The 26920-nt window shown below is 55.3% G+C and overlaps 2 protein-coding genes across 3 annotated transcripts in view; one reads left to right on the forward strand and one right to left on the reverse strand.

The window, feature by feature from the left end:
• CDH23 (cadherin related 23) overlaps positions 1-26920 on the reverse strand; it is a gene marked incomplete at its 3' end in the record, with an annotated part of 189176 nt that overhangs the window by 15939 nt on the left and 146317 nt on the right. Inside the window, exons 26-36 of the mRNA XM_084265242.1 lie at positions 24690-24750; positions 24195-24343; positions 23130-23265; positions 22401-22789; positions 22207-22308; positions 20254-20403; positions 19837-19965; positions 19566-19694; positions 18133-18360; positions 1283-1504; positions 1081-1200 (exon numbers count right to left, since the gene is read on the reverse strand). Coding sequence (XP_084121368.1) covers positions 1081-1200; positions 1283-1504; positions 18133-18360; positions 19566-19694; positions 19837-19965; positions 20254-20403; positions 22207-22308; positions 22401-22789; positions 23130-23265; positions 24195-24343; positions 24690-24750 — 1815 coding nt within the window. The remainder of the gene's footprint in view (positions 1-1080; positions 1201-1282; positions 1505-18132; positions 18361-19565; positions 19695-19836; positions 19966-20253; positions 20404-22206; positions 22309-22400; positions 22790-23129; positions 23266-24194; positions 24344-24689; positions 24751-26920) is intronic.
• Positions 2925-13280, forward strand: VSIR (V-set immunoregulatory receptor). Of its 2 annotated transcripts, none has more exons than XM_084265609.1 (7): positions 2925-3090; positions 7554-8027; positions 8703-8750; positions 10030-10137; positions 11556-11583; positions 12046-12233; positions 12520-13280. In XM_084265609.1, exons 1-7 carry the CDS (start codon positions 3027-3029, stop codon positions 12555-12557), a joined length of 948 nt encoding a protein of 315 aa, XP_084121735.1. In that variant the 5' UTR covers positions 2925-3026; the 3' UTR covers positions 12558-13280. The 2 variants fall into 2 exon arrangements, with proteins under 2 accessions (XP_084121735.1, XP_084121736.1); XM_084265610.1 differs by having other exon boundaries at positions 7557-8027.

Genomic DNA, 26920 nt, shown 5'->3' on the forward strand with positions numbered 1-26920 from the left:
AGGGTGTTTCCCGTCCTTTCTAGCTTTGGTACTTGGTGGTAAAGGGGTTTTCAAATCCATGTCTCTGCTTAGGCTAAGAGCAGCGACAGCTCTGCCTTTACCCACAGCATGCCAGCAGATGCTGCCTTCCCTGCAGGCACTTAAATCCCAAGTCTTGAGGTTTTCCTGGGCCAGGAAAGTATCAGATGCACACCTCCGAAGGCTTCCCACCTGCCCAAGCGTGGTGCACAGGGCTGCCAGGCTAGCGGGGACAGATTTTATCCCATGCTGGTATCTCCCCATCACTTTCTCTTTTTGTCTTTATGCACAAGAACATTTGGGAGGGGTCTACGAAACGATTGGCTTGATATCTGGGGGTAGGTGCAATGGTCCACGATAGGGAGCCAAGGCATAAGATCAAGCTGATCCCCTCCACCTGCAGACTCACAAAATCATTCTGAGCACTGACAACATCTGCCGTACGACCCATCAAATTTTGGGTTTGGCTGCAAAAATCATCAGTGTACTCAATTGCTAAAATATGTTTGCCTTGGAGCTGCTCGCCTGCCCTCCCCGCACTTGGAGCAGCACATTAAGTTCTGGTCACCACGGTGGTCCAGGAGAAATGGCAGAGCTATAGGGAGAAGGAAGAAAATGAAGCAAACTAACTGCAGGCTTTAAATAACCTCCGTACAAGGAATAAAAAAAAGGAATTTAAAAAGCAGATGAATAATCTGAGAAGATAAAGAAGCAGAAGTCAACGCTCGAGCAGCACTTTGCTGCCTACTGTCCCTTCAGGCAAGAAGGACCCAGGGAACTTTCTTGAACCAGTATAATGCAACTTAAAGCAATTCAGGGAATTAATTCTGCCTGGGTCTTTGCAGGACCAAGCAATCAGGCTAACTAAGTGCCCCTTGCCCACGTCCGTCCCTGTTTTGCAACCACCCGAGGGAGCAGGCTGACAGCAACTGGGCAAACTGGCAGCAGCTGGGAAAAGTGACCAGTGACTACTGGGAAGGAGATGTGAAACTGCTTATGTGAGGGGGAACTCCTCAACCTCGAAGAGGCCGCGGTGTTGCAACCCCACCAGCAGCTCCCTACCGTGGCAGTTGATGTCAAACGGCGCGAGATGATGGGACACTGGTCGGTGGCGGTGACGATCAAAGTGTAGCGCCCATGGCTGATCTCATAGTCCAGCTCCTTCACTGTGCGGATCTCTCCCTGCAAGGCGAGGGGAGAGCAGCTGGGAGTGAAGGGAGCAGGACAGGGACACGTCTGTCATGGTGCCGGCATCCTTACTGACCGTGGTGCTGTTGATGTGGAAGGTATCCAAGATATTGCCTTCAGTGATGGCGTACGCCACCGTGCCGTTGGGTCCCTCATCCTGGTCCAGGGCCTGCACGGTGATGAGGGTGGCATTGAGTGTGGCAGGACCTTCATCGAGGGTCACCTCATACAGCTGCTGCCGGAAAGCAGGAGTGTTGTCGTTCTCATCCAGGATGGTGACGTAGACTGTGGTGGTGGCCTGTGGGACATGGGGACACTGTGTTAAGCACTGCAGAGGGATTGGCTTTGCAACACCTGGAGCTGGCAGGAGAAGGCTGGGCCTTGTCAAGGCCGATGACCAAGGTGGGCTCCACCCTGCCAAGAGACACCAAGGGGATGCAGGGCTCAAAATGGCTGTAGACACATCTCCAGGTACCCGTTACATACAGAACCCATGTACAGAGGTTAAATCCCACCCCCGCCTCCAAGCAAAGCACGTCTCTGGGAGATCCCTTTCCTTTTCACCCTGATTTTACCTGTTGCGGAGCAGCCTATGGCAACCAGAGGCTGAACCTCATTGTGCCTTTGGAGGAGACACATGCAACTCCTCACCCTGACACCTTGGTTGTTATTACCGAGGGTGGCAACGTGGTAGAATGGGAAACACACGGAGATGATTCTGCAAAGCTCAAGGGAGGAACATGAGCATCTTGGACAAACAGACTGACCTCCCGTGGGTCCCATCATCTACCCACTGACCACATTTACACTGAGGGTCAGACTCTGGCTGTCCTGACCCTCTTCCAGGCATATCTGTCCCTGCACTGGCACCTGAATGTCCTCACTGAAGGCTGTCTTTTGGCTGCATTGCCACGGGGGCATACCTGGGCATGGTGAGGTGTCAAGAGAGTGCCACTCTGCCTAAGGGCTCAGCTCAGAGACTGGGTTTTGGGTCGATAAACCACCTTCTTTGCGTCTCTGGACACTGTGCCTTACACCTTTCCCCCCAGCAACAAACTTCTTGCAGCCAGGCAAGGGTTACATTTTTTGGTGAAAGCATCACAGATGTGCTTCTGCAAAAGCCACAAAGCCACACATTAACGAGCTTTCTATTTAACTGCACAGGCAGAATATCAGCACCAAAGTTTCCTGTGGTTTGAAAACCTCCATGTGTTTCCCAGCTCCACTTTCAGGGAACACTGTTTTGAAATGAGGTGGCCCTCAGATGTTGGTGGTGATGCCTCCTGAATTCAAAGCAAAGCTCCGGGAGTCAGCCCGCGGTGCTGCTTTGCAATTTAAGGGCAGAGTAAAAGCCTCCTCCTGCCTAAACGGGCTTCTCGGCTCCTGGACGGATCAGCTCACACCATGCTGTGGGGAGCACCCACAGCTTCCCCCCCCAGCAGGATGAGCATCCTTACCCAACTCCACTGCACCCCGACAATGCATGTAGGGGGACCTGGCTTGCTCTAAGCTGCAACTGGGCTGGGAGGGGGGTGGGGTGGTGGAAAAAAAAACCCACCACCCCAAAACAACCCAGCAGATGCACCTGCTGCTGCCCAAACCGAGCGGGGACAGAAGCAGGATGTGCCGCGGGCTGCTGCTGTGTACCTCCCTGCTGCCTGTCACCTCCTGGGGGTGCTCGCCCTTGCGCCTCCGGTGCCGGCGCGCAACATCTCAATGAAATTTCCTGTGCGTGAGAGTCCGGCCGCGACTTCTGGCAGCTCAGAGAGTGCGGAAAGGCTCCGGAGAGGCGAGAGCTCCCTTCGGCCGTCCTGGCCGCCATGGAGGCGATGGCCGTCCAGCCCGCGCTGCTGCTGGCCGTGTACTGCCTGCTCGTCTCCCTCGGTAAGGTCCAGCTCATCTTTCCTGTCCTCCCTTTCCCCGGAGAAACTCTCCTCGCCCGGGCACTGGGTTTGCCCAGTTGGGGCTGTGCCGTGGCTGGAGGAATTTGTGGTATTGAGGGGGGGGTGGGGGTGTTATTTAGTCTCTCACCCTGTGAATACGGGGACTGGAGGGGGGGAGGGCTGGGGATCGAGCCAGTGTTTCGTTTGCATCGGGGGGGGGGGGTGGGGTGGCAAAGGGGCCGTGTGGGGGTCGCTGTTTTAAAAACTCTGGGATTGTTTTGGTGGTTTGTTTTTTTTTTTCCCCTCCCTTCTTCCTTTGGTTTCACCTAACAAGCATGTGAGGAACGCAGCCACCCCCCATCCCTGTCCCTGCCAGCTCCTCGCCGGGGAGCTGGGAAAGCCACCCATTCCCACTTCGCCCCAGCCGTGCCGTGGAGGTCGCGAGCCGTGCCGCGGTGCACGGAGCCTGCTGTCAGCCCCCCGGGGGAGAGGAGAGCAGAGAGCGGGGCCAGGGTGCTCTCCCTGAGGATCCTCCGCTTTCTGGGACGTACCAGGCGGCTTTTTGGGAGAGGCAGCCATCCGGGACGGGACCACCGTGCGCGGCTGCCGAGTTTCCATTGCCCTGAGCGAGCGCTTTGCAGCACTGGAAGCTTGCCGGCTGATCAGCAGCACGGCAGGGGGATATTCTGGGAAGAGGGTGGCTGCTTCATGCCTGACTCGGCACCAGCCCTGGCAAGGCAGGGTTTATCGGCACTCCGAGCCGGGCGGTGAAATGGGGGTGGTGTCAACCGAAACAGCAGCGTGTGTGCGGATAGAGGGGCAGAGGAGGAAGCCAGGAAGGACTGCGGTCCCTCCCTGCACCCTGCAGACGGAGGACGAGCATCGTAGCGGGCTTGGCTTCTCTCTCTGTCTGGGGACAGCAGAGTGATTGCCTACAGGATTTCTGCCAGCACATTTGCAGTAAGAAATGATGCCCCAGTCCACCAGGACAGCAGGTCCCTTTTCCTCTCTCCTCTGGGACAGCAAGCCTGGTGTGGATTAAAGCGTGCCTTGCTGCTCAACTAATGAATCGCTGAACTTCAGGGAGCAATGGCCAGCACATCGGTGGGCCTTTGGATTATTTCATTTACACATCTGGGGTGCTAGGACAGAGTATCAGGCCTTCTGCAACACAGCAACCTTGGCCATCAATGTTCAACGTGAGCCTGGCTCGCCAGCAGGACCAAACCTTGTGCAATCGTCTGCCCAAACCATCTGAACCCTTGACTAACTTTAGCAGGGCTTGATGGAGAAGTAGGGGCCTTGGAGACATCCAGCTCCTACCTGCTTTGGCAACTAGGTGGATGAGGAAGTGTCTTCTTTCCACCCAAGGGATGGCACCTGAGCTGGGCTTTCCAAAAATCTCATCCTGAGCGTAGCGAGAGCCCAGTGATGCTGGGGCTCGCTGCACTTTCGTGACTCACAGAAGAGCAATTAAAGCCAGATTCCCTGCTCCAAAACTAAACATACGCTTCCCCACTAGCAGCAACTTCCTCCATGGTTGGGTGAGCCTGGAAATGTTCCCTCCGGAGGATTTGCCAAGGTGGAAAGAGGTGCCACAAAGCTGAAATCGCAGGAGTGTAAATCATACACCTACTTGCCAGAGGGGGGGACCGAAGCTTGGAGAAGCACCTGGGAGAGGCTTTCGCTCACCAACCCAGAATTCGGCACAAAATCCTGTTTTCTGTAAGCTGCCGGTGAGTGAAGCAGTGCCAGCTCCTCGGTTTCAGCACAGCTTCTTTGAGGAGAGCTCTCAGGTTGCAAGCTAGGCAGCGGTGCCGATGCTGGGGATGTCCCTCCCAGTGCTGCACTGGGCACCGAGCTGCACTGCTCCAACGTTCCGGGTCCAAGCCAAAGCTACCAAGGTGCTGAAGAGAAAGAGGGGTGCCTTTGGCACCTACTTGAGACCACCTCAGTCTTTACCAGATGGTGACAATATGACAGCTCTCGGCTTGGACCGCAACGGGTCCCCCGGTCCTCTTGGCTGGAGATGCACGGAGCCAGGCTTTCATCTGGCATCTGTCAGCGGCACTGATTTCAAAGGGAACGGTCCAACCACGGTGGATGGAGCCAAACCTGGGGTCTGGGCATGGAAAAAGCCCACAGTGCCCAGGGAAGATCAAGATCTGTGAGTTTTAGTGTAAAGACAGAAGATGTTTTGTCTGGGCACCATCTGGCATCTAGTGTGGCTTTAAAGCCTCCTTATGGCTTGGGAGGGGGGTGGTGTGGGGGGAAACAACTGCCTCCCTAGCCCTGCTATGGGGCATGGCGTGCCTTGCCAGCTCTCCTCCCTTGCTGTTTACTCCTCCACTCGATAGCTTTGGGAAGCCTTCCCCTGCTCGAGAGAAAGGAAGGAAGTTGGTAATGCCAAAAGCCTTGCACATGTGGTAACCTCCACCCCTCCCCACGCTGGGCTTCGCTGCTGAAAGCATGGGCTCTGTTGGCATTACATCCAGAAGGTTCCCACCCAGAGGTGGGGGCTGGATGCTTTAGGATGCTTTAGTATAGCAGAGATTTGCAAACTGTGCGGGGATGAGGGGGACGGAACCCCCGCTTTATTTGAGGGGGGTGTATGGTGTGGAAAACAAAGTCTCCCACAGATACTTTTGCAAGGTGTTGGAAGCTCAGCTTCCTCCAATAGAGCCCTGGCTTCCCTTCCCCTGGCTCCCGGGGGACCCCTGATGTGAATGGGTCACTTCCCGTTGCAGCAGGTATGGAGAAACACATCTGAGGTGCCTTTTGTGCTCGGAGCGCTGGCAAGGAGGTGGGGGATCCACTCTGCTGCCTGCTGAAACCCAGCCAGCCTGGCTGGGCACCCTGGCCCCAGAAGCATTGGAGGATGAGGAGAAGCCGGGGCTTGAGAACGAGCCTGAACAAGGCAGCATTGAGCTCAGACCACGCAATGCTCTGCTGCAGAGCAGCCCAGGGAAGGGACGCACTGCTGCACGCACCCCGGGGAGCAGGCTGGGCTCCCTGCAGCAAGACAGAGCAGTTCAGCAAAGCTCATGCTGTCCCCAGCTCCGTGGGTGGGACTCCTTGCACCGCGTGCTGCAGACCTTAGTGGGGGGACACACACTGCCCAATGGGTCAGATCCCTTCCTTAAAGCCCCCTCAGTCAAGTTGCTGGGACATGGGGACATCATGGCTATTCACACACTGTCATCCTGACAGCCAAAAAGAACCGTGACGGGTGGAAGGCACGGGGGAAGGTTTCGGTTTTGGTCTCTTGAGCCGCATGCTGTGCTGGGGTGGCGATGCGGTGACAGCATGTGCAGGAAGATGCTCTCCAGGCAGCAGGAGATGGGTAGCCTCTCGCCCAGCTGGATGGGCTGCGGGCAGCCCGCTGGTGATTGACACCTGCTCATTATAACAAGCGAAAAACCTCAAAGCGAAACACAGCGGCTGACCTAATAGCACAACAGGATGTTACCAAAATAAAAGAACTACTTGTCCTCTTACCATCCTCCCTGTTGCAAGCCAGCCCCAGGAACTTTTCTCAATAATAATTTCAAGAAAATTAACCCAGAATCTGATATTTCTTCAGCTTTTAAAGGTGAAATTTCCGCTTCTGCAAACACAAAGCACTGCCAGGGCCAGGGCACCAAAGGTTTCCTGTCTTTGCTCTTCTCTCTCCCACTTAATGCAGACAGCTTGCTTCACCCACTGGTACACCCTGCGCCAGGACAGGACCGGTAACACTGCGCTGTGCCTCTCACTCCTGCACCTCTGCCAGGTGTGCTGCCCAGGGTTCTGCGGCTGGAATGGGTCAGGGATGCCCTTCTGAGAACTCTTTTCATCTTCAGGCAGTTGGTGCTGGCTGGTTCCCCCCTTCTCCTCCCTCCTGGGGCTGAAAAACAAGCAGGGTGGGACCCGCTCCCCGCCTGATCTCAGGGGGCATCGGCTCCTCCCAGCTATTTTCTTTATTTTTCTTTATTTTTCTTTTGCAGCCAGCTCAGCAGCTCTTGTGTTATTTCCTCAATTTGCAAGCCATACCCTGCTTCCCCTGTTTTGCAAGAGGTCTGGTGCCCCAAAAGCGGGTACCCAGGGCAGACATCCCCCCACCCTCCTGCTTCCCTCCCTCCTGCCCTGCTTTGGCCAGCTCTAGGCAAAACTTCTGCCTCCCTGCTGCTGTTAAAAACTGATACTCAGCTGCATCTCCACCAGCGATTATTGCCGGGGTGGGATTGTGCTTCCAGCCCTGCTGGGATGCTGCCATGGAGCAGCGCGCTTCCAACCTCCCTTCTTATGGGATGGATGGAGTTTTCCTCATCCTAAGGGTGCAGGTGAAGTCTTTCCACTCCCCATCCTCTGCGAGCCCTAGCCACCCCCTCTGCCAGCATTGGCGTTGGGGTTTGCATCACTGCCGTGGGGAGGGAACCCCTTTTTGCATGGAGCCTGACCCAGCCACGGTGCCTTCTTCCCTAGCAGGAGAGCTGTCAGCTTTCCTCATCACCACCCCATACTCGCTGTGCGTCTGCCCTGAGGGCCAGAACATCACCCTGACCTGCCGGATCAGCGGTACCCTCACCAACCACCACAACTTCCTCTACAAAACCTGGTACTTCAGCAGCAACGGCGACCAGAGCTGCTTCGAGAAGAGGCACATCCGCAATGTCACTGAGAGGGAGCTGCACCACGACCTGGGCAGGCACCCCGAGCTGCTGCATCCACAACTGGGCAATGGCTCCCAAAAATCCCACCTTGGGGGAGGGCAAGCCAGCCATCATGGCGTGGAGTTCATCCCAGACCACCACGGTGCCTTTCATATCGTGGTGATGAACCTGACGCTGCAGGACAGTGGGAATTACTGCTGCTATGCCATGGAGCTCAGGAGGGAGCAGAACAAGGCTCACACGCTGCAGGTCGCTCACAGCTTCGTGGAGCTGCAGATCCAGCAAGGTGAGGGATGGGAAGGCTGGGGGGGTGCAAGGGGAGCTGCTTGCCAGTCCCACATCCGTGCTGGGGTGTGTTGGGATAAGGCAGCAGATGCTGGGCGGCCACAGCATTGAGGCTGGAATGCCCAAGCTGTGCAAAGAGACAAAGAGCAGCAGATGTTGAAGGTTTGAATTAGAGCCAGAGAGCACTGGAACATTAAAAAAAAAAAAAAGAAAAAAAAAGCTGGAATGCAATAAATAAAATCCATGCTACATAGTTTCGCTGATCTTCCTCAACCTCTTTCTGCAAGAGAGGAAAACAAACCTCAACATAAAAGGAGCTGGCAGGCAGGCCAGCTGGGCTGTAAGGAAGGGCTGCCGGCATCCATGAGGGTGAGGTGGGCGCTTGCAGCCCAGCTGGAAGAGGCATGAGCCACCCTCTGCCCTTGGTTTGCAGCCTTGGCACAGATGCTTTTGGATCAAAAAAAATCAAGATCCCACATAGCCGGGGACTGGCCCTGCTGTCACAGGGGGAGAAAGGGGTCTTGCAGTGGGAATCTCAGCTTTCTGGGATTAAACTATTGATTTTTGGGATGCTCTGGGCTGACCTTCTCACTGCTGGCGAGCAAAGGCGAGTGAAGCTCACAGGTATGGGTACCTGAGCGAATCCCCTGAGCTCTAACAGGCTTTTTCTCCACAGGCAGAAGAGGGCTTCAAAACTGCACTTTTCATACTGCCACGAGCAAAGGTAAAGGCGGGGAGTGGGAACCCCTCTAACCCCTCTCTAAAGCACTGCTTGTTGTCCTGGTCCCCGTATTTCCCTTAGGGATGGCTGCTCACTGTGAAAACACCGGTGTGCAGCCGCAGCCATGCCGTTGGGTGTCAGGGGGGTGATTTCCAAGGCTGTCGCCCTGGGCATGTCCCTCACCTAGATGTGACTGTCCTGAAGCCTGTGGAGATCATTCACCCCTGGTTATGAAGCACCTGAGCTTGCCCCAAAGCACGACTGGGGATTTAGCCACTGCTGCCTTGAGCAGATGGGGAAGGACAGAAAGAGACCTCTTGCAACACTCTGCTCTGTCCTGAGCCCATGCCACCTCACCCTGCATATTGATTCATTAGCAGAGGGAACCCAAATCTTGCTCGAATGCTCAGAGAGCACAGGGCTGCCATGGTGCTGTGTCTAGATGCTGGAGGTGCCCATGCTTTGCTATGCAGGTGGTTTCTCCATCAGTCACTCCTTCCACCCCATTAGCTGGCTGCTAAATGGACAGATTTTGCTAAAATTGGCTTGCAGCACAGTTGGGACCAGCCCAGCCACAGGAAACTGCCCCAGAAGTAGTCCTTTCTGCCCCAAACCTTGGTCCCAAATGCTGGGAAACCCTGTTCTGCTGAGCAAAAGAAGTAGAGGGGGAGGGGGAAAAAACCCCAACCCCCAGAGCAAGAGGCTGCTTCCCCAGAGAGATGTGCTGGAGACAGACCTGCCCTTGAACCCCCCCACAAGCCATCCCACATGGACTGTGATGGCCATAGAGGTCCCCGTAGGCTGCCTGCCTTTTTGGGGAACCTCTGGGGTACAGCTTTCCAGGAGCATGTTCCTTAGCCAGAGGCCTTGGGTCACAAGCCCTTTGATGCTGGAGGACTTTGAGGCAACCCTGTTGCGATGAGCCGTCTGCAGGTCGGGGTTGGCACTCTTTGAAACCACCGAGAGCCTTTCTGCTGACTTCAAAGAGCTTCAGCAGGGCCCCAGGTTCCCTCCTTGTATCCCAAAGACCAAAGAAAGACCTTGGGATGTCCTCCAGCAATGAAGGACTTTGGTCAAGGTCCGAAAGTGATGCCTCAGAGCTTATCCCCGCAACCAGCAACGCATCCTGGCACGAATGCCCTTAGGACCACCCATGCATTCGGGAGCCGGATTGTCAGGCGTGGGGGTGATGCCACCGCAGCCCCGTGCTCGAGGAAACTGCAGCGGCGTGAGGCCGATGTTCTCTGCCACCTGCTCCAGCTCTCGCCCTTTTCTGTTGCAGATATCACAGCCGCAGCACTGGCAACGGGCGCCTGCATCGTGGGCATCCTCTGCCTGCCCCTCATCCTGCTCCTGATTTACAAGCAGAGACAAGCAGTCAGCAACAGGCGTACGTACCCTCCCCATGGGGACATCTGTGTCATCCCCCAGGATGTGTCGCCTTTCTAGGACAGGATGCATCCTGCCAGGGTCTGTGGGTTTAGGTGCCCAAGCCCCATGGGTACCACGCAAGGTGGCCCCAAGACAGGTCCCTGCCAGGTGCCTCCCACAAAGCTGTCCTGGGAATGGCTGAGCATGCCCGCAGGCTGCCAGCAAGGAGCATGGGAGGCACCCCTGCCTCCTGCGAGGCACCCCAGGAGCATGCTGAGGGCAAGGAGACTGCAGAAGTGCTGCCAGACACCCTCCCTGCTGAGTTCTTCCCTCCCCCACACTGTGGGAGCTGGCTCCTTGACTCATCCCTCCCTCCAGCTAGCGGCTGAAATGGAAGTTTGCCTTCCAAGTGACTGAAAAAGCATCACTCTTCCTTTTTCTGCTCCCCACCCCCAAAAAAACCCCAACCAACCAACCCCACAGCACATCCACAGTGATAGGGCCACAGGATCCAGGTCTCCCAGTGCTGCCCCATCCCTAGAAATCCAGGCAGTGCTGGGGATGGGGATGGGGATGGCTGCTAGCTCCTGCCTGGTCTCAGCTCCCAGCAACCGTGGTAGTTAAATGGAATGGGGCACCACCTTACTCAGCAGAACCATTTCATCAGGCTTTTGGTAAGCTGGAGGTAGCGTGGCTTCTCTCACCGAGCTGGGTGGATGGCCATGTAGCGCCAAGCAAGCCCATAGGAGAAGTGGCTTTGTGCAGCAGCTGCGGGCATGGTGCCAGCCACGAGAATGGGAACTGCGCTTTCCTCATCTGTCCTGGGTCAAACAGGCTGGCTGCATGCCTTTGTGCGCCCCTTTTGGGGCTGGGGTACAGCTCCTCCCACCCACCATGCTGCAAAGCATCACTTGGTTGCTGTCTAACCTTGTGGGGGAGGCCCAAAGGGCAGGCAGGCTTGCACAGGTGGCAGCCCTCCTTTCTTCTCCTTCGGAGCCTGGGCTGTGGGGGGAAAAGGCAGGAGGTGGCAGGGATGCAGAGGAGGAGGTTTGGGAGCAAAGAAGATGCTGAGGAAGAGGAAGAGGAGGAATGTCATGTGAACGATGAGGAAAACCACACTGCAGCTTGAGTGCAGGGATGCCACATGGAGTGGGGCAGGACCAGCATCACTCGCCACCCAGGCAGAGACCTGCCTTCTTGGCTCCAGTGGAAGGTGGAGGTCACGTAACTAAGGCCAGGCACTTAAAAAAGCACTAGAAACTGTATTGACCACAAAAGAGAAAGTGATTTTGGCCAACCTCCTCGGAGCAGAAGCGCTGCCTCAGGGCAGCAGAGCCCTTGTTGGGAGGAGAGGATGTGGGCAGGGCAGAACCGGAGGGAGGATGGTGCTGGCCATCATGCTGCTGGCACTCATGCCAACTGTTTTGTCTCTGGCAGGTGCCCATGAGCTCGTCAGGATGGACAGGTGAGGAAACCCATGTGCTCCAGCTCCCCCCAAACTCCTCGCACCCCCTCTGCCTGCCTCCCAGGCCCTGCAAGGGTATTGTCCTCCTCTCCCCTCAGAGCTGGCTGTATCCTCCACCCAGCAGAGGGAAGAGGATGCTGGTGGCACCTGTGCTGGGTGTTCTGTCCCTTCTGGGCAGCTGCTGTTTCATTCCCTCCCTCCTAATGGGCAATGCTTCCTTTCTTCTTGCCTGTGCCACAGGCACTCGTCTTCCCGCACCCCAGAAAAGCTCGAAACCTTTTGTCTAAGCTTCCCTCCACCACGCCAGGCTCCCTGCTTGCTCTCTGCCAAGGCGGGTCTGCTCCACACCCTGCTTGGTCATTCCCAGCACTCAGCTGAAACCCCAGAGAGGGGGGAATAAAAAAAGAGCTCCTGAAATAAAACTGCAAATCCCCACCCCTCGCACCCTCTTCTCTCCTGCAGCAGTGCCCAGGGCATTGAAAACCCCGTCTTTGAGGCGATCCCCTCGGTGAGCACTGAGCCACGGCCCCGACCTCAGCTCTCCTACATGGCCAGCCGGCTGCCCTCCGAGTCTGACCGGCATCTGCTCTCCGAGCCCGGCACCCCGCTGTCCCCCACCATCCCCGGGGAGTGCTTCTTCCCAACGCTGGGTGAGTGACCAGCAACGTGGAGCCCCCCACAGGGATCACTGCAGGACGGGTGGGGAAGGAAAGGGGCAGATGGGGTGGTGGTGGGGAGAAAGTGAAAGGGGGGGTTAAATGTAAGCTGCAAACTTTGTGCTGGCTGACTGGCACATAAGTCTCAGGGCTTTGAAGACACCAAGGACCCCAAAGCCTCTGTTTTCCATGCAAAACCAGAGTTTGGCTGCTCCCCAAAGCCTTTCCCCGCCCTCCCAGTTACAAGCCAGACTAACACTCTTGGTCTACACTTTTCCAGATCCTGTTCCCGACTCACCAAATTCCTTGAAAGACTAAAGACCCCGGAGGAAGCCACATCCCCCAGCCACAGCCCAGAGAGGCCAGGCAGGCACCGCACCATGCTCACCCAGCTGAAACCCCTGGGACGGGCACCAAAGCCTTAACAGATGAAGTTGAGCACAGGAGCCCTGCCCTTGTCTCCTGTCCTGGCTCAGCCCTGGGGCTGGAAGCAAACCCCTCTCTCGCTCGGGTTCTAGTTTTTAACCACCCGATTCTACAGTGAAGAGCACGGCTTCCTACCGACCAGCCAAAAATTGGGGAATGCGGGGAAGGAAGGAGGAAAGGAAGGAAGGAAGAAAGGAAGCAAGGAAGGAAGGAAGGAAGAAAGGAAGGAAGGATGACCTGCATCTGCAAACCACCCCGAGGATTTAAGGGGTTTAAACTCTGCAACATCAACCTGTTTCTCTATCTTTTGACCAAACATTCTCTCTGGGAGCGGATAATGAAATACTTCATCCACCACGAGGCAAAACAGGGTCACCAGCCAACTTTGTACTGCCTTCTTCACTGCAAAACAGGAAGGGGAGAGGCTGTCTGCCACTGACAGAGACCTCCTTCCCCACCAGCCCTTGAGACAGCCATGGATTTGCCAAGGTGCCGAGGCTTCAGCTAGACCCACACCTAAGCCTTGTATGTCTGCTGCAGTTTCACCCTCAGCTTGGGGAATTCATCTCTCTGGTTGTTTTTGTTATCACCGCTGATTAAAAGGGCTGGTTATGGTTTTGCTTTGTTCGGTTTGGTTTGGTTTTTTCCCCTTCTAAAATGCCTGTAAATTAGAAAGTTCATCTGGAGGGTGTTGGAGGATGTTCTTGTGATGCAGCTGAGAGGGGAGGGCAGGGCAGTGGGTGGTGGGAAATGCTCCAGCTGTGGGAAACTCATCCTCCCCAGGGCCAGCACAACTGGAGAAACCATCTCTGGGGGGCTGTTGCTGTCAGCCATGCCAGAGGACCCTGCCATACCCCTGGGTGGGATGCGGGTGCCCTCAGAACATCCTCTGCCCAAACGCAGCACTCTGGCACTGCTTGTCCAAAAGAAGCTGTGGGATCAGCTCCCCCCACCCCTGGGGCAAGGAGATAAAACCTTGTGCTAGACACTATTACTCCAAGGGTGGTTGTGTTTGTTGTTTTTCCTTTCTCTTGCTTTTGTCTTTTGTTTTAAAGTGGGGAGTTGGGGAAAAACCCTGCAGCTAGATAAACATAAACATTAATCATAGTGAAACAGTGTCAGAGCTGAGTGATAGCCGCACCAGGCAGTGTGCCCGGGCAGAACATCCCTGGCACCATGCTCAGTTTTCAGGTTACATGGCTGGAGGGAAACGGCATTCGCCTCTGCAATGGGCTGCTGCAGGATTTGATCAATCAAAATCAAGTTGCAAAAGAAACTTGAAGATAGCGTGGCTGCGGGCACCAGGAGAAAGGAAAAGCCAGTACCAACGCTGCGGGTGGAACTTCCTGAGCATGGCACTCATGCTTTATTGCCACCTGGGAGCGCAGCTTCCCTCTCTCCCTGTCCCAGCTGGAAAGGCACGTGGGGAAATTGCCCGCCCAGGGGTCCTAACCCCTTTGTGGCTCTCTCTGAATCCCTCTGTTTGCTAAAGAATGCGCTGCTTGATGAGTGAACAAAGCTTGGTTGGAAGCAGGTTTCCCTCTGTGCTGTGGGAATCCCATTTCTTGGGGTGCTCTATGCCGCAGACAGGGCAGATGGAGGCAAGCTGAGGAGCTGTGTTCCCTGCCAGAGGCGCTGGTACGGTACATCGTGGCATTGTGGTGACATCAGGGACCGGTAGTCCCCTTGAAAGCTTCCAGAGGGAAAACAAAGGCATTTTAGTGGAAAGAGGCGATGGCTGCCCAGCCTTCTGCACACACCGGAGCAGGAGCTGGGCACCGGCACCCCACCTTGTCCCCCCACTGCTTCAGGCAGGATGCTTACTGCGGGGGTGACCCAACTTATACCCTCATGGAATTTGCCAGGTCCTGCTGGCTCCTTGCAAGCACCGGGCTTGGGAACGTGTGTGGAGCCGGTGCCTCGCTGTGGGCTGTTTTCTGCTGCCTCAGCACCCAGAGCTTCGCTGCTGGGAACGAGAGGAGCCACGGCGCTTTGCCTGAGCTCTTGTTTCAGAGCGGGTGGATGGGAACAGAAAGTGCAGAGGCTGAAGCACCCCAGCTGGGGATGGCTGAGAGATAGGCATCTGTGCGGTGAGCAGCGGCTCTGCTCATCCACCCAGCCTCTCCTCAGCCTCCCATGAGCCCTGCAGCTGCCAGGACGCACACGGGTGCTGCAGCTCCCTTGGGCAGACATCCTTTTTTCTGCTGCAGGGAGCATCCTAAAGCCTCCGGAGCAGGGACAGCCCTTGGATGCAGCAGGGTCAGACAGAGCCTGGGTGACTCCTGTGATTCCCAAACAAAGACAGCAAGACTTTCCAGTTGCAGCTTGTCAGCTTGTGAAGGTTTCCTTTCCTGCAGTGCTTTTTTCTTGCTAAATCACACAGGATCACAGACTATTAGGGGTTGGAAGGGACCTTGAATGACCATCTAGTCCAACCCCCCTGCCAGAGCAGGATCACCTAGATTAGGTTACTCAGGAACACTCCCAGGTGGGGTTTGAATGTCTCCAGAGAAGGAGATTCCACAGCCTCTCTGGGCAGCCTGTTCCAGGTATCTGTCACCCTCACAGTGAAAAAGTTCCTTCGTACATTCACACGGAACTTCCTCTGCTCCAGCTTGCACCCCTTGCCCCTGGTCCTATTGCTGCCATCTCTGAGAAGAGCCTGGCTCCGTCCTCCTGACTCTTGCTCTTTACATGTTTACAGACATTAATGAGGTCACCTCTCAGCCTCCTCCAGGCTGAAGAGGCCCAGGTCCCTCAGCCTTTTCTCATAAGGAAGGGGTTCCACTCCCTTCCTCATCTTGGCCCTGCGCTGGACTGTTTTGAGGAGTTCTATGTCTTTCTTGAACCGAGGGGCCCAGAACTGGATCCAATATTTCAGGTGTGGTCTCACCAGGGCAGAGCAGAGGGGGAGAAGGACCTCTCTTGACCTCCTAACCACCCCCCTTCTAACACACTCCAATTTACAGGCCTAAATGCTAAAGGAAAGGACATGTGAGCTCAAAAGAAAAGTGCAGCATCACATGCCTGTCCTTCAAAGTAAAGACACCCATGTGAGCAGTCACAGGGAGGCACAGAAGAGTGGGATGTCTTGGAAAAAAATGGAGTGCTAAGAGCCCTGGCTTGGGCCAGATAAGCAGGTTGGCCCCTGTCTTTCCAGCTCCCAAGAAGATGGCCAGTCTTCCATGCATCCTTGCTGTCCTGGGCATTACAGATCACCGTGAAACTTCTAAGTCCTCTCCCAGCTCTGTATCCCTCTGCCCCTCCCACACTCAGGAGGCCAAATCTCAAAGCACGTACAAATCACAAGCAGTCACCCCCCTTTGGGCATCGTTACATCAGCCTACACTTGTGAAAACCAAGCTTCTGCTGGGTGACAAACTCCCGACAGACATTGTTTCACCACCCAAGCACAGGGCCAAGCAGCCACTGAGCGACAAGCAGGTTGGCCTTTCACAAGACCTCATCATCCTCATGTTCTGAAAGGCATGGAAGCTCTCCTCTCCGGCTCAGGAATCAGGTCACCGAACGCTTTGTCTTGCTTCAGCAGGGTGGGATCTTGATTGTCGCTGGTGGCATAACTCATGCCGGCGACCCAGCGGCCACACAGCAGAAACCCCGAGGACAAGCGAGGCAGTGTGAAGCAATAAGCTCCATCACTTGTCCTCTCCAGCGTCGGGAAGAGGGCATTGCCATGGCAATGGGGTTTCCGCATCGGCAATGCTCCCAGGGTACTGGAGTGATGGGGACCCACCTGGGAGGAACTGGTGGCATCGGGTGCTGTAGTTCCACAGAGCTCTGCCTTCTCTTTTTGCAGAAGGAGACCCACCTAGATTTAAGCTGCAGTGGCAGCATCACTTAAGTAGAAGATGATGATGCACAGGCAGGCATGTGAACCCCGCCCCGGCCCCAGCAGGGAGGAGCTGAGGGTGCAAAGCGTGAAGCGAGAGATGCAAGCCACAGTTTGCACTGCTGGTTGCAACCTGTTTCCTCAAAATGTAGAGCGAGGGCTTTGCAGCGAAGGCTCTGTGCGCTGACATCAGAGAGATGGAGAGAGATAGCAGGTGGAGGTGGGGGACAGGATGGCAGGGGTGTCACGCCTCCTCGTCCCAGTGCTTGTGCTTGCTTTGTGCATGCAGAGTGCTCGCTCGCCTCCCCACAGAGCTGTGGGGTTAGGAGGGGCTCAGAGCTGGAAAATTCCCCCTCCCAGTGTTATTTGTTCTTTTGACTCTCCGATGCTGGAGTCGTCCTCCAAGGTGCAAACAATGAGACTTGCTATTCATGGAGAGAGGAAGGCGCGAGGGAGAGCAGCTGGGATGCAGCAAATGTGGTTATCCAGCGGGCAGTCCCACATGCTGGTAGCTAAAACCCCAGGTGGCCACCTTGCTGGGCCAAAGGATGATGGACACGGTCTCGTATCAGCCCCAAATGCAGCCCCCAGATCCCGCTTGCTGCAGACAGGGCGCGCTGGATGACGGCAGCAACGAGCTGCCCCAATCTCACATGTCAGGGTCTGCAATGACTGGAGCTCATCTCGTTTGCAGGCACTAGAGCGGCCGCGTATTGGTCCACAGCGAGCTGGACTGACTGGTGCTCCAGCCCCAACCCCCTACCCTGAGATGAGCAAGAGCAACATCGTGGGACCTTTAGGACTCAGACCAAGAGCTGGAGGGAAGACAACTCCAGCAGCCACCTGGTGTGCCTGCCTGTTGGGAAACTGGTGGTATTTTTTCCCTTTACAGGCAGGACAGAAACAGAATCACAGAATCATAGGGGTTGGAAGGGACCTCCAGAGATCATTGTGTCCAACCCCCCTGCCAAAGCAGGCTCCCTAGGACAGGTTGCACAGGTCAGTATCCAGACGGGTCTTGAATATCTCCAGAGAAGGAGACTCTACACCCGCCTGGGCAGCCTGTCCCAGGGCTCCCTCACACTCACCATGGAGAAGTTCTTCCGCATATTGGTGCGGAACTTCCTGTGCTCCAACTTGAGGCCATTGCCCCTTGTCCTGTCCCCACAGACCACTGAAAAGAGGTTGGGCATTTCCCTCTGTTTCCCACACTTGAGATATTCATAACCATTGATCTGATACCCTCTCAGTCTTCTTTTCTCCAAGCTGAACAGCCCCAGTTCTTTCAGCCTTTCTTCATAGGGGAGATGCTCCAGGCCTTTAATCATCTTTGTAGCCCTCCCCTGGAGTCTTTCCAGGAGAGAATTCAATCCTCCTGCTAAAACCCCTTCAGAGCAGGCACGGCAAGATGGAAGCATCCTGCACCAATGACTGTGAGAGTGGGTCCTGCAGGACTAGGCCCCGAAGGAGGCTCCAATTCCTACTGGCAAATTTGGACCCCAGGACATAACCTGAATGGCCAGGTCACTGAAACATCGCTCCCTGTGTCTGTTCCCCTCCTCTTACCTGCTCTACTTCTCAACACTAAGCTCGCTCCCGCACATTCTGGTGACTCACCGACAGAGAGGGGTTGCCCTCATCCTCCACGGTGACCACCAAGCTGTAGAAGCTCTGCCGCTCGCGGTCTGGTGGGGAGGGCCTGGTGGCGATCTCACCGGTGACACGGTCCATGCGGAAGGTCAGGTCCTCGTTCCCATGGGTGATGTAGTAGGAGAGGACGCTGTTGAGGCCGATGTCCTGGTCAGTGGCGCGTACCTGGACCACTGCCGTGCCACCGCCGACATTCTGCAAGGGTGAGACAGTGGTGTGAGCGGTGGAGATACACAATGTGAAACACCTCATAGCTCCCAAACTCCATATTTAATAACATTATCAACATCATTCAAACACAGAGCAGAGGGTTTTCTGGTGCCTGGGGCTCCAGTGTTGCTGCCCTGACTCCCACCATCTGAGTAGGAGGCTACTCTGCTCCATCAGCCCCTGGATGCTAATTCTGCAATGCTTATTGCAAATGCTCTTTTATTAATAGCTGCATCTTCATCCCAAAACAAATAAAATAAATAATGAAAAACATAAACTAGTTTTATTTTTGGAATAAAACTAAACAGGTGATGCTTGCTGCCAGGTGGCTGCACGCTGAAGTTGCTCCTCTTTTTGTTACAGCATCTCCCCCTGCCCCTGCCCAATTTCTTGCAGTGAACTGGTTTGGTTCCCTGCAGCAGAGAGCCACATGTTGGATCCTTTCTAGGCCAGCACAGCCCAAAAAGAGTGGGAAATCCAGCGTGTGTGCAAAGGTGAAAGCTGCCTAATGGACTTAGAGCTGACTAATTATTTTTGGATAGTTCCATTACAAGGGAAATCACAACAGAAATTCTGTTCTCCAACCAGCTCCGAACATGCATTAAATAGATAAGAAAATCCTAACGGGGCAATAACTTTAATGCAAGGCTATTAATCATGAGCAGCACTTCCTCACAGCTAAGTGTCAACGGCTATTACTCGTATTTCATTTTTCATCCTCAAATTGAGAGATTCCCCTCCATACCCTGGTCCAGGAATTAAACTGTCAGGAAATAAGTTGTCTTTTCTCATGCCTGATTGTGTTTTATTGCTTAATTATCTCATTCTTGCCGAGCTGTTTCCTGAAAGCAATTCCTATTCTGCACCGTGTCGTCCCTCAAGTCACGTTGGTGGCATTTCCATGGGTGTGCAGCCACTTTCTCTTTCCCACTGGTCCCTGCAGCCTTGTGGGCTTATGCTGCCTGCAGAGCAGTTTCACAACCCAAAAAGTAGGAGGACATCACAGATGAGGGCTTGTGATGGGTCACCGAGCCTTAAATCGCCTGAATTGAGGTTTGGAAGGGGCCAGTAACCCTTAAATCATCCAAGGTGAGGTCTGAGCCCGAGGCATGTGGGGACAAGGGAGTCATCCTTATGGTCAGCCCTCACCTTGGGAAGGTGGAAGGAGAGGAACAGGGCTGCGTGCTCACCTCGCTCACGCTCACGTTGTAACCAAAGGGGCTGTCGATGATGGGGGGGTTGTCATTGATGTCCAGAATGCTCACTCGTAGAGTGTGTTCCTTCCTCCGGGGAGGCATACCGCCATCCGAGGCTTGGATCTGTGTTTGGGGAGGGGGGTGTGTGTGGTTATTTTATTTATTTTAAAAAAAGCTCTTTTTAAGCTCACAACCCCATGAAAACAGCCTCAATGCTCAAAACAGAAGAAGCCTGAGGAGGTAAGTGGGGTGGTTTGGTCCTTACCCGTAAGGTGTAGTGATCCAGCAGCTCCCGGTCCAGTGGCCGTACCACAAACACCTCACCGTAGGTGTTGTTGGTGGTACGGATCTCGAAAGCCTGGCCGATGTTCCCTGACGTCAGCGAGAATGTCACCTGGAAATGCCATGGGGAAAGAAAACCAGGGTAGGCAGTGCGAGGGAGAGAGGAAACCCTAGACAGCCCACAGATGATGCTTTCCCTCTCCCACAGGCAGTGCGACTGGGAAGCACCTGTACCCACTGGTACATCCCCCAAATCCGCTAGCAGCAACACCCAGAGTTGGCTCTCACATGGATGCAGGGAAGAGGTTGGGAAGACACGAACAGGGACATCTCTGCCATGGTGAAACACTGCCACAACCCCATGGGCACCCCCGAAAAACCTGCTGCACCACCTCCCTACCTGCCCGTTGCTGCCTGCATCTGGGTCGTGGGCCAGGACCACGGCCACCCGCTTGCCAACAGCGCTGTCCTCCGCCACGCTCACAGAGGTGTCAGAGGTGATGTCAAACTGGGGGCTGTTGTCATTCTCATCCAGGACTGTGATGGTCACCTGTGGGCATGGCATGGGGTTCAGGCAGGGCACGGGCTGGAGCTGGTCCCCTGCCCACCCAACATCGATACCCATGCTAACACCCCTGGGAAACTCCCAGTCTGCTGCACCCACCCCCCAAGCCCTGAGGTGCCAACAGCATGTGCATGGTCCATCCCCCATGGGAATGGGTGCAGGTATTTTGAGAACAGAAGCTGAACCTACATCCCTGTCTGCAGAGGAGGAGAGCACAGAGGTGCTGCAGCTCAAGCAGTGGGTTTTTCTATGGAGCACCCTCCATCTTTTTATTCTCCAAATCTCTGGGCACGAAGCAACTCATGCTGCTCCAGGGTGACCCTTTCCTGCTAAGCTTTTCATGAGCAACAATTTTGTCTGTGCTCACAGTGCCAGAGGCTGGGCAGTGCTTCCTTTAATGCTAAACGGGCACAAAGGAGCTGGAGTTGCCTGGATTTAACTAAACCAGGGCAGATCTGAGCTCCCTCCCGTGAAAAAGCACGTGGGCAGGCAAGAGACTGGGCAGGAGATGCTCAGAGGGACACCCTGATGCAGCACGGAGGTGACCAGGGACCGGGCTACCTCAGCCACAATTAGGCAGAGGAAATGGTCTCATCGTGTTTGTAATGAAAGGGCTGCAACGCAGCATAGAAATGAGAGAGGAAGAGCCTTTCTGTTCCCGGGGCTCTATTTCTGGGTGCCCCCAGACCCCAGGTGCAGCCAGGCTGAATGTGACAACATCCCGGAGGAAGCCAGGGAGGGAGTCGTGCACCTTGAGATGATTTGGTTATTGTTGCTACTGAATTAAGAAGCAGAGCCAGGAGCATGGAGAGCCCATTCAGCTGCTGCGATGGATCCAGCAGCTGCTGTCCCAAGTGCCAGGATTTCTGCCGGCGGCACTGTGTTCCCGGGGGTGTCACAGAGCAGCTGGTGCTGGTGGAACAGGGCTGGAGACGTCCACCTAGGACCCCCCCCTGCAGCTCAGTGTGGATTTGAGGATGGATCCTGGCCCTTGAGGTGACACCAGCATGACAGACACGCTTACCTTCTGTTGGGGAAACAGAGAAAACAAAAGGCAAGAGTTAGCAGGGTGCGAGGAGGTACGGCTGTGCACAAGGGGCAGCAGGCTGGCCGCACATCCCTCCACGGCAGCACTGGGGTCCGCAGTACCCCCTGCAGTGATTCGGAGGCTCCTCTGTTAGTGCATCCCTTTGTTTTTTCTAGATAAGCTTGGTGGATTTGGCCCCTTGCTCCAGGAGAGGCTCAGGCAAGAGCATGGGAACATATCGAGAACACGGGTGCCGGCACCCATAGGTGTGGACAGGCAGTGCTCACTCACTTTCTCATCCAGCATCCTTTTTAGAGACCACAGATGCTCAGAGACGGAGTACTGCCCATCGCTGCAGGACAGCGTCCAGTTTCAACTCTCCCCAGCACCGCAGTTCCTCCAGCTGTTGTCCCAAACCAGCCCAGTTTGGGTAGTGCAGGCTGAGCTACCCCTGACTGTGGCACAGGGACCAAGTTCGTGTCGCACCTGACATGCTTCTGCCCCAGCAGAGAAATGCAAATCACCCCCCTGCTCGGGTGCCTTTGAAATGCCAAATATAACCCTCAAACATAAACCACCATGAAGTATTTCAAGCCCCAACCTCCCCCCAGTTTACCTCCCTCAAAACTCTTCTAGCTTGATAGGTGACCTGCAAGCTCAATAGATTGGGGTGTTCAGGTTGGTCTGCGCTTGTGCAAATACAGAATTTTCCCCCTAGATCTGTGTTTGTGGACCACAGAGAGTTGGTAGAGGCTACTCACCACCGTGGAATCAATCTTTGGTCCTCCATCGTCAGCCACCACTGTCAAGGTGTAGAAATCCCCCTTCTCTCGATCCACCTGGCCTTTGACCGTGATGACACCCTGCCACGGATGGACAATGGCTGTGTTGGCCACCAACATCAAAGTCCACAGTTGAGGAACAAGCCAAGAGGGACCACGCCACAGCTACTCACAGTGATCCCATTGATCTTGAAGAGGGAGAGAGCCTGGGTATTGGTGTTGGGGTCAAACTTGTAGGTGATCTGGTTGAGGTTGTCGATGGAGCGGGCCTGGACCCGAAGCACCTCGGATCCCAGGGGGATGTTCTCCATGATTACAGCCTCGTAGCTGCTGTTGGAGAACTGCACAGCCTCATCCAGCTCATTCAGCAGGCTGACGTACACGCTGCAGAAGCCCTGGTTGTTGGGGGGTGCCTGGTCTGTGGCAGAGACGTTCATCAGGTAGCTGGTTTTGGTCTCGTAGTCCAGGTACTCTATCGTTGTAATGAGGCCTGTGCTCTCATCGATCTCAAACTTCCCTTCGGCACCCGACAGGATTTTGTAGCTCACCAGACCGCCGTTCCCTGAGGCAGGAGCAGGAACCACAGTGCCAGATGGACTGAGCAACCCAAAGAATCACAGACTCACAGAATGTTAGAGGTTGGAAGGGACCTTGAAAGACCATCTAGTCCAACCCCCCTGCCAGAGCAGGGTCACTGAGACTAGATCACACAGGAACGCATCCAGGCAGGGTTTGAGTGTCTCCAGAGAAGGAGACTGAAGGAGACTCAAGAAGCAGGCACCGCTGACCCTGACCCCAGAGCAGAGCCCAACCCATGTGGGAATTTCAGCCCAGCCAAGCCAGCATTGGCCAATTTCACTGCCTTCCCACAGACCGTGCAAGCTCACCCCCTCCCTTCCTACCTGTGTCTCGGTCAGTGGCCCGGACCACTGCCACCGAAGTCCCTATACCCGCTGTCTCCCGCAGCCCCAGGCGGTTGTACTGCCGCTGAGTGAACACCGGCACCTCATCGTTGACATCCTCCACGTAGACGATCACCTAGGAAAGCCCCCAGAGAAACCACAGGTGAGAGTTGGGCAGCCCTGCAAAGCCTCACCAGCTACTTACGCTTGCACAGGGAAACATACCCTTCACAACACTCATTTGCTGCATGGGAGAAATGTTCTCTCTACTCTAAATGCTACGTGATGGAAAGGAAACGTAGAGCTTAACATCACGGATTTAACTAAGCCCTTTTGGGCAGGGATACTCAGCCCTTGCCTGGCCAGAGGTGGTTACAGTCTGTGTATCAATTCCTCTGCACTTTGGAGTGTCCTGCTGGAAATCCGGATGTTAGAGACCCCCCCCCACGGAGAAACACTGATGACTCAGTGGGAAATTTGACTTAAAGTTCAGTGGGTCAAGCTGCTGTTTCCCCACGGGACAGCCTTTCTCCTCCTGGGTTTCTCCTGGCGCTGCGGGCAAGTCTTGCTCGGCCTGAGCCCACCATGAACTCAGTGGCTCTAAAAATAGATGGGACCAGAGGGCTGGGTTTATGGGAACTGTGGGAAGCTGCTGTATCGCTCCTAAAGATTGTTGCCTGACTCCTGACTTATTTAACTAGACGCTTGTCCAGGAGACATGGTTTCCAACAGGCTATGGCTCAGCTCTTCCTCCCAGCCGCATCTCATCGCGTGAGTGGGACTCCCTCTGACAGCCACCGCCACATTACTTAGCAGCTGAAATGTCACAGGGAAAAAAAAAAGAAAAGAAAAAGCAAACAAAAAAACCCCCCACCCCAACAAGCTCTTCTCCACCCACGGCTAGCCCCTGGAGACTTTCCATCAGCATTTCCATGCTAGGTCTCTCAAACTTCCTGCACATCTGTGAGGACTGGAAATGACTGCCCTCTAACGAAGCATCCTGAATATTCTGCAGGAACACCAGCCCTACTGCCCAGCCCTCAGCAGCTGTGAGGTGGTCCTTACCCGCACCGAGCTCCTCATGGGTCCCTGCTCTGTGTTGTAGGCCTCCACCTCCAGGACGTGCGAGGAGTTTTGCTCCCTGTCCAGGTGCCGCACACCTCGCATCACCAGCCCGGTACTGGGATTGATGCGGAAGTTGTTGTACTCGTTGCCTGGTAGGGGTGGAAAGTGAGATGGATGCTGCCCATCACCGTTGCATCACTGCTGGTGGCATGCCAAGCCCTCCCCGGGGGAGCTGCATATCAGAGGCAGGTTATTGGGCAAAACCCAAGCGCCTATCACCTTCAGCTATGTCAGAGTTAGGTCTGGTCAAACCAGGAGCTATGGCAATCCCTGGGGCAATTAACTCTAATGCTGAATGAATGCTTGCTCGGGGTGGGGAAGATGTTCCTGTGGGTTGCAAACTGCAGGAGGACAGAGGGAGCAACGAGGCCACACATGCGGTTGGCCAGAGCCTGGTGCGAGCACAGCAGCAGACAAAGGGACACCTGGACTTACCCTTGACAATCCTGTACCACACTCTTCCATTAACGCCTTCGTCTGCATCTGTGGCTTTCACCTTTGCGAGAAAGATAGAGGAGGAAATGTGAATGCCACCAGCCTAGTGCACGCCAGACCCTGGTCTGAGTCCCCACAAGACTCCTCAGAAGTTGGGTGGGAACACCCCTCAGCTGTGAGGCACTGCAAAGCCCGTGGACTTAGGGAAGAAGCCATCCACCCCAGGAAACCCAAGGCATGGGTCCCCTCTGGTGTCCCTGCACAACACTGCAGTGTTTTCCCTGTGAGCCCAGCCAGCAGCCCCACCGGCCACAGCAGCTGGCAAGCGGGACCTGGTGAGAGACAGCAGGGACCGGGGAGGGCTTCACCCCAAATGTTGCTGAGCTGCTGCATCTCCCCCTCCACACAAAGCATCCAAACCATGACCAAATCACCAGGGCGAGCACACTGGGAACGTTTTACAGCCTTTATTCTTTGCCTGCTTCCCCCCAGCAAGGCATCTTCTGCCTACAAACAGTATTGCACGGTTTCCTTTCCCCATGCTGGGGAAAGGGGGAACATTGCAGCCAGACACACACCTCAAAGAGGAGGGGTAGCGGCGAAGGATGCATGGGCAGTGGGAATCACGGCAGGGGCTCAGCTTTGAGGCCCTGGGCTGGCTGGCACCCACAGCCCCGTGTAATGCTTGCAGGAGCCAAAGATGCTCTCCCAGTTGTGAGTTGCCTCGATCTGCTCTTGTTCCCTTCCACCAAACGAGCCGCAGAAACCTTAGAAAGCACTGGCCCCACAGTTCCGAATTCTCTGTGTTCCCCGCCACATGCCAGCTACATGCTGGCTTTATCACATCTCTTTTATGGCTGGACACAACCCTGCACCTTGCTGTGTTTCACCCCAGATCCAGGGCCCTCCTTCCAGAGCTCTCCTGCTCAACACAGCTGTTGCATCCACACTGGCTCTCCCACACCCCACCCTGGGATCCCCAGAGAGCCGTTTCCAGGCAGGATCTGGTCTGTCTCTCCTCTCCCGTGGGCTGGATGGGAACTAGCAGCTGAGCAATACCCAGGCAGACCTGCTGCCTCAGCATGGTGAGACCAGCCTGCCTCACAAACCGACTAGCCGCCTGGGTAAAGCTATCCTGGCAGCCAAAACACTGCCCCAGGGTGGGAGAGAAGCCTAAGGAGTAGGAGAGAAGCCTAAGGAGTGGGAGAGAATCCTAAGGGATGGGAGATGAATCTTTGCAGCAGTTTTTGTGCCATTCCCTGCCCTGTTGTGACCAGAAAAATGCATTTTGGGGTGAGTGAAGGGAAGATTTTCAGTACAACAAGCCCACACCCTGCAAACATCCCCCCCTGCCCTTAGCCACCCCAGCCTTTGGTGCAGGCAGCTCCAGGACATAAACCAGGTGAAATGGATCAGCCCACAGGTGTAGGGTTTCAATTAGAACAAACCAAATTAGTTAGTGTTAAACCAGCACATGATGATGCTCGCTCAGCTGCTGTTGGTTTGACCCAGTGAGGTCCCAGGGGAGACATGATGATGCTTTGACAGACTGTCCTAAAGTTGGGAAAACTATTCGAGCCCAACTGGTAGGAGGAAAGGTCTTTTGCCTTCAGGTGCAGAGCACCTTGTGTAGCAAAGTGCCACTGCCTCCAGCTTGCTTTACATCCTCGCTAGAGAGAGAGGCTGCAGGCAGAGCCAGACTTCAGCAGCCCACCCTTCAAACAGCCCCCTGCTACTGGGAAGGGGTTGGAAAAAAAGAGGAGGAAGCAGCGGGAATGAAAGGATGGGGGGAAAAGCAGGCAGCTTTGCACAGAGTTCCTGGGAAAAAGGGGGATTGGAAATGCAGAGGGCAGCTCTCCGCCCCCTCCCCAGCGCTGGGGGCTCAGCCCACGGCCGTACCATTCAGCCTTCCTGCAGGGGCAAAGCCTGTGGAAACGCTCGCCCCCTCGCCCCAGTGGGACACTGACCTGGGGTACTGCTGTGCTGGAAAAGCCTGGGAGGGGGCTTGGGGAGGAGGGAGGAGGTGTGCCCCCTTGGCTTTGCACGCTCGGGCTGTCTGCAGCCCGGCTGCCACGTCTCTCCCACCCTCCCTTGCCCTCCAAAAGGGAGGAGGGGGCTGGTAGCCCGCAGAGTACAGCAGGAGAGGCGGCAAGGCAGGCGTGTGGGAGGAAAAGCCTGGGCTTGGCCGGCTGCTCAGAGGTAGGGACCCCAAACCCCTGTGGCAAACCTGG

Source organism: Gallinula chloropus, assembly GCF_964237585.1.
Source record: "Gallinula chloropus genome assembly, chromosome: 5".
Lineage (NCBI taxonomy): Eukaryota > Metazoa > Chordata > Aves > Gruiformes > Rallidae > Gallinula > Gallinula chloropus.

Coding starts and splice junctions, on each gene's coding strand:
- VSIR (XM_084265609.1), top strand. CDS start 3,027: ATGGAGGCGATGGCCGTCCAGCCCGCGCTGCTGCTGGCCGTGTACTGC. Junction 8,028..8,702: donor GGAGCTGCAGATCCAGCAAG/GTGAGGGATGGG, acceptor TTTTCTCCACAG/GCAGAAGAGGGCTTCAAAAC. Junction 10,138..11,555: donor ACAAGCAGTCAGCAACAGGC/GTACGTACCCTC, acceptor TGTCTCTGGCAG/GTGCCCATGAGCTCGTCAGG.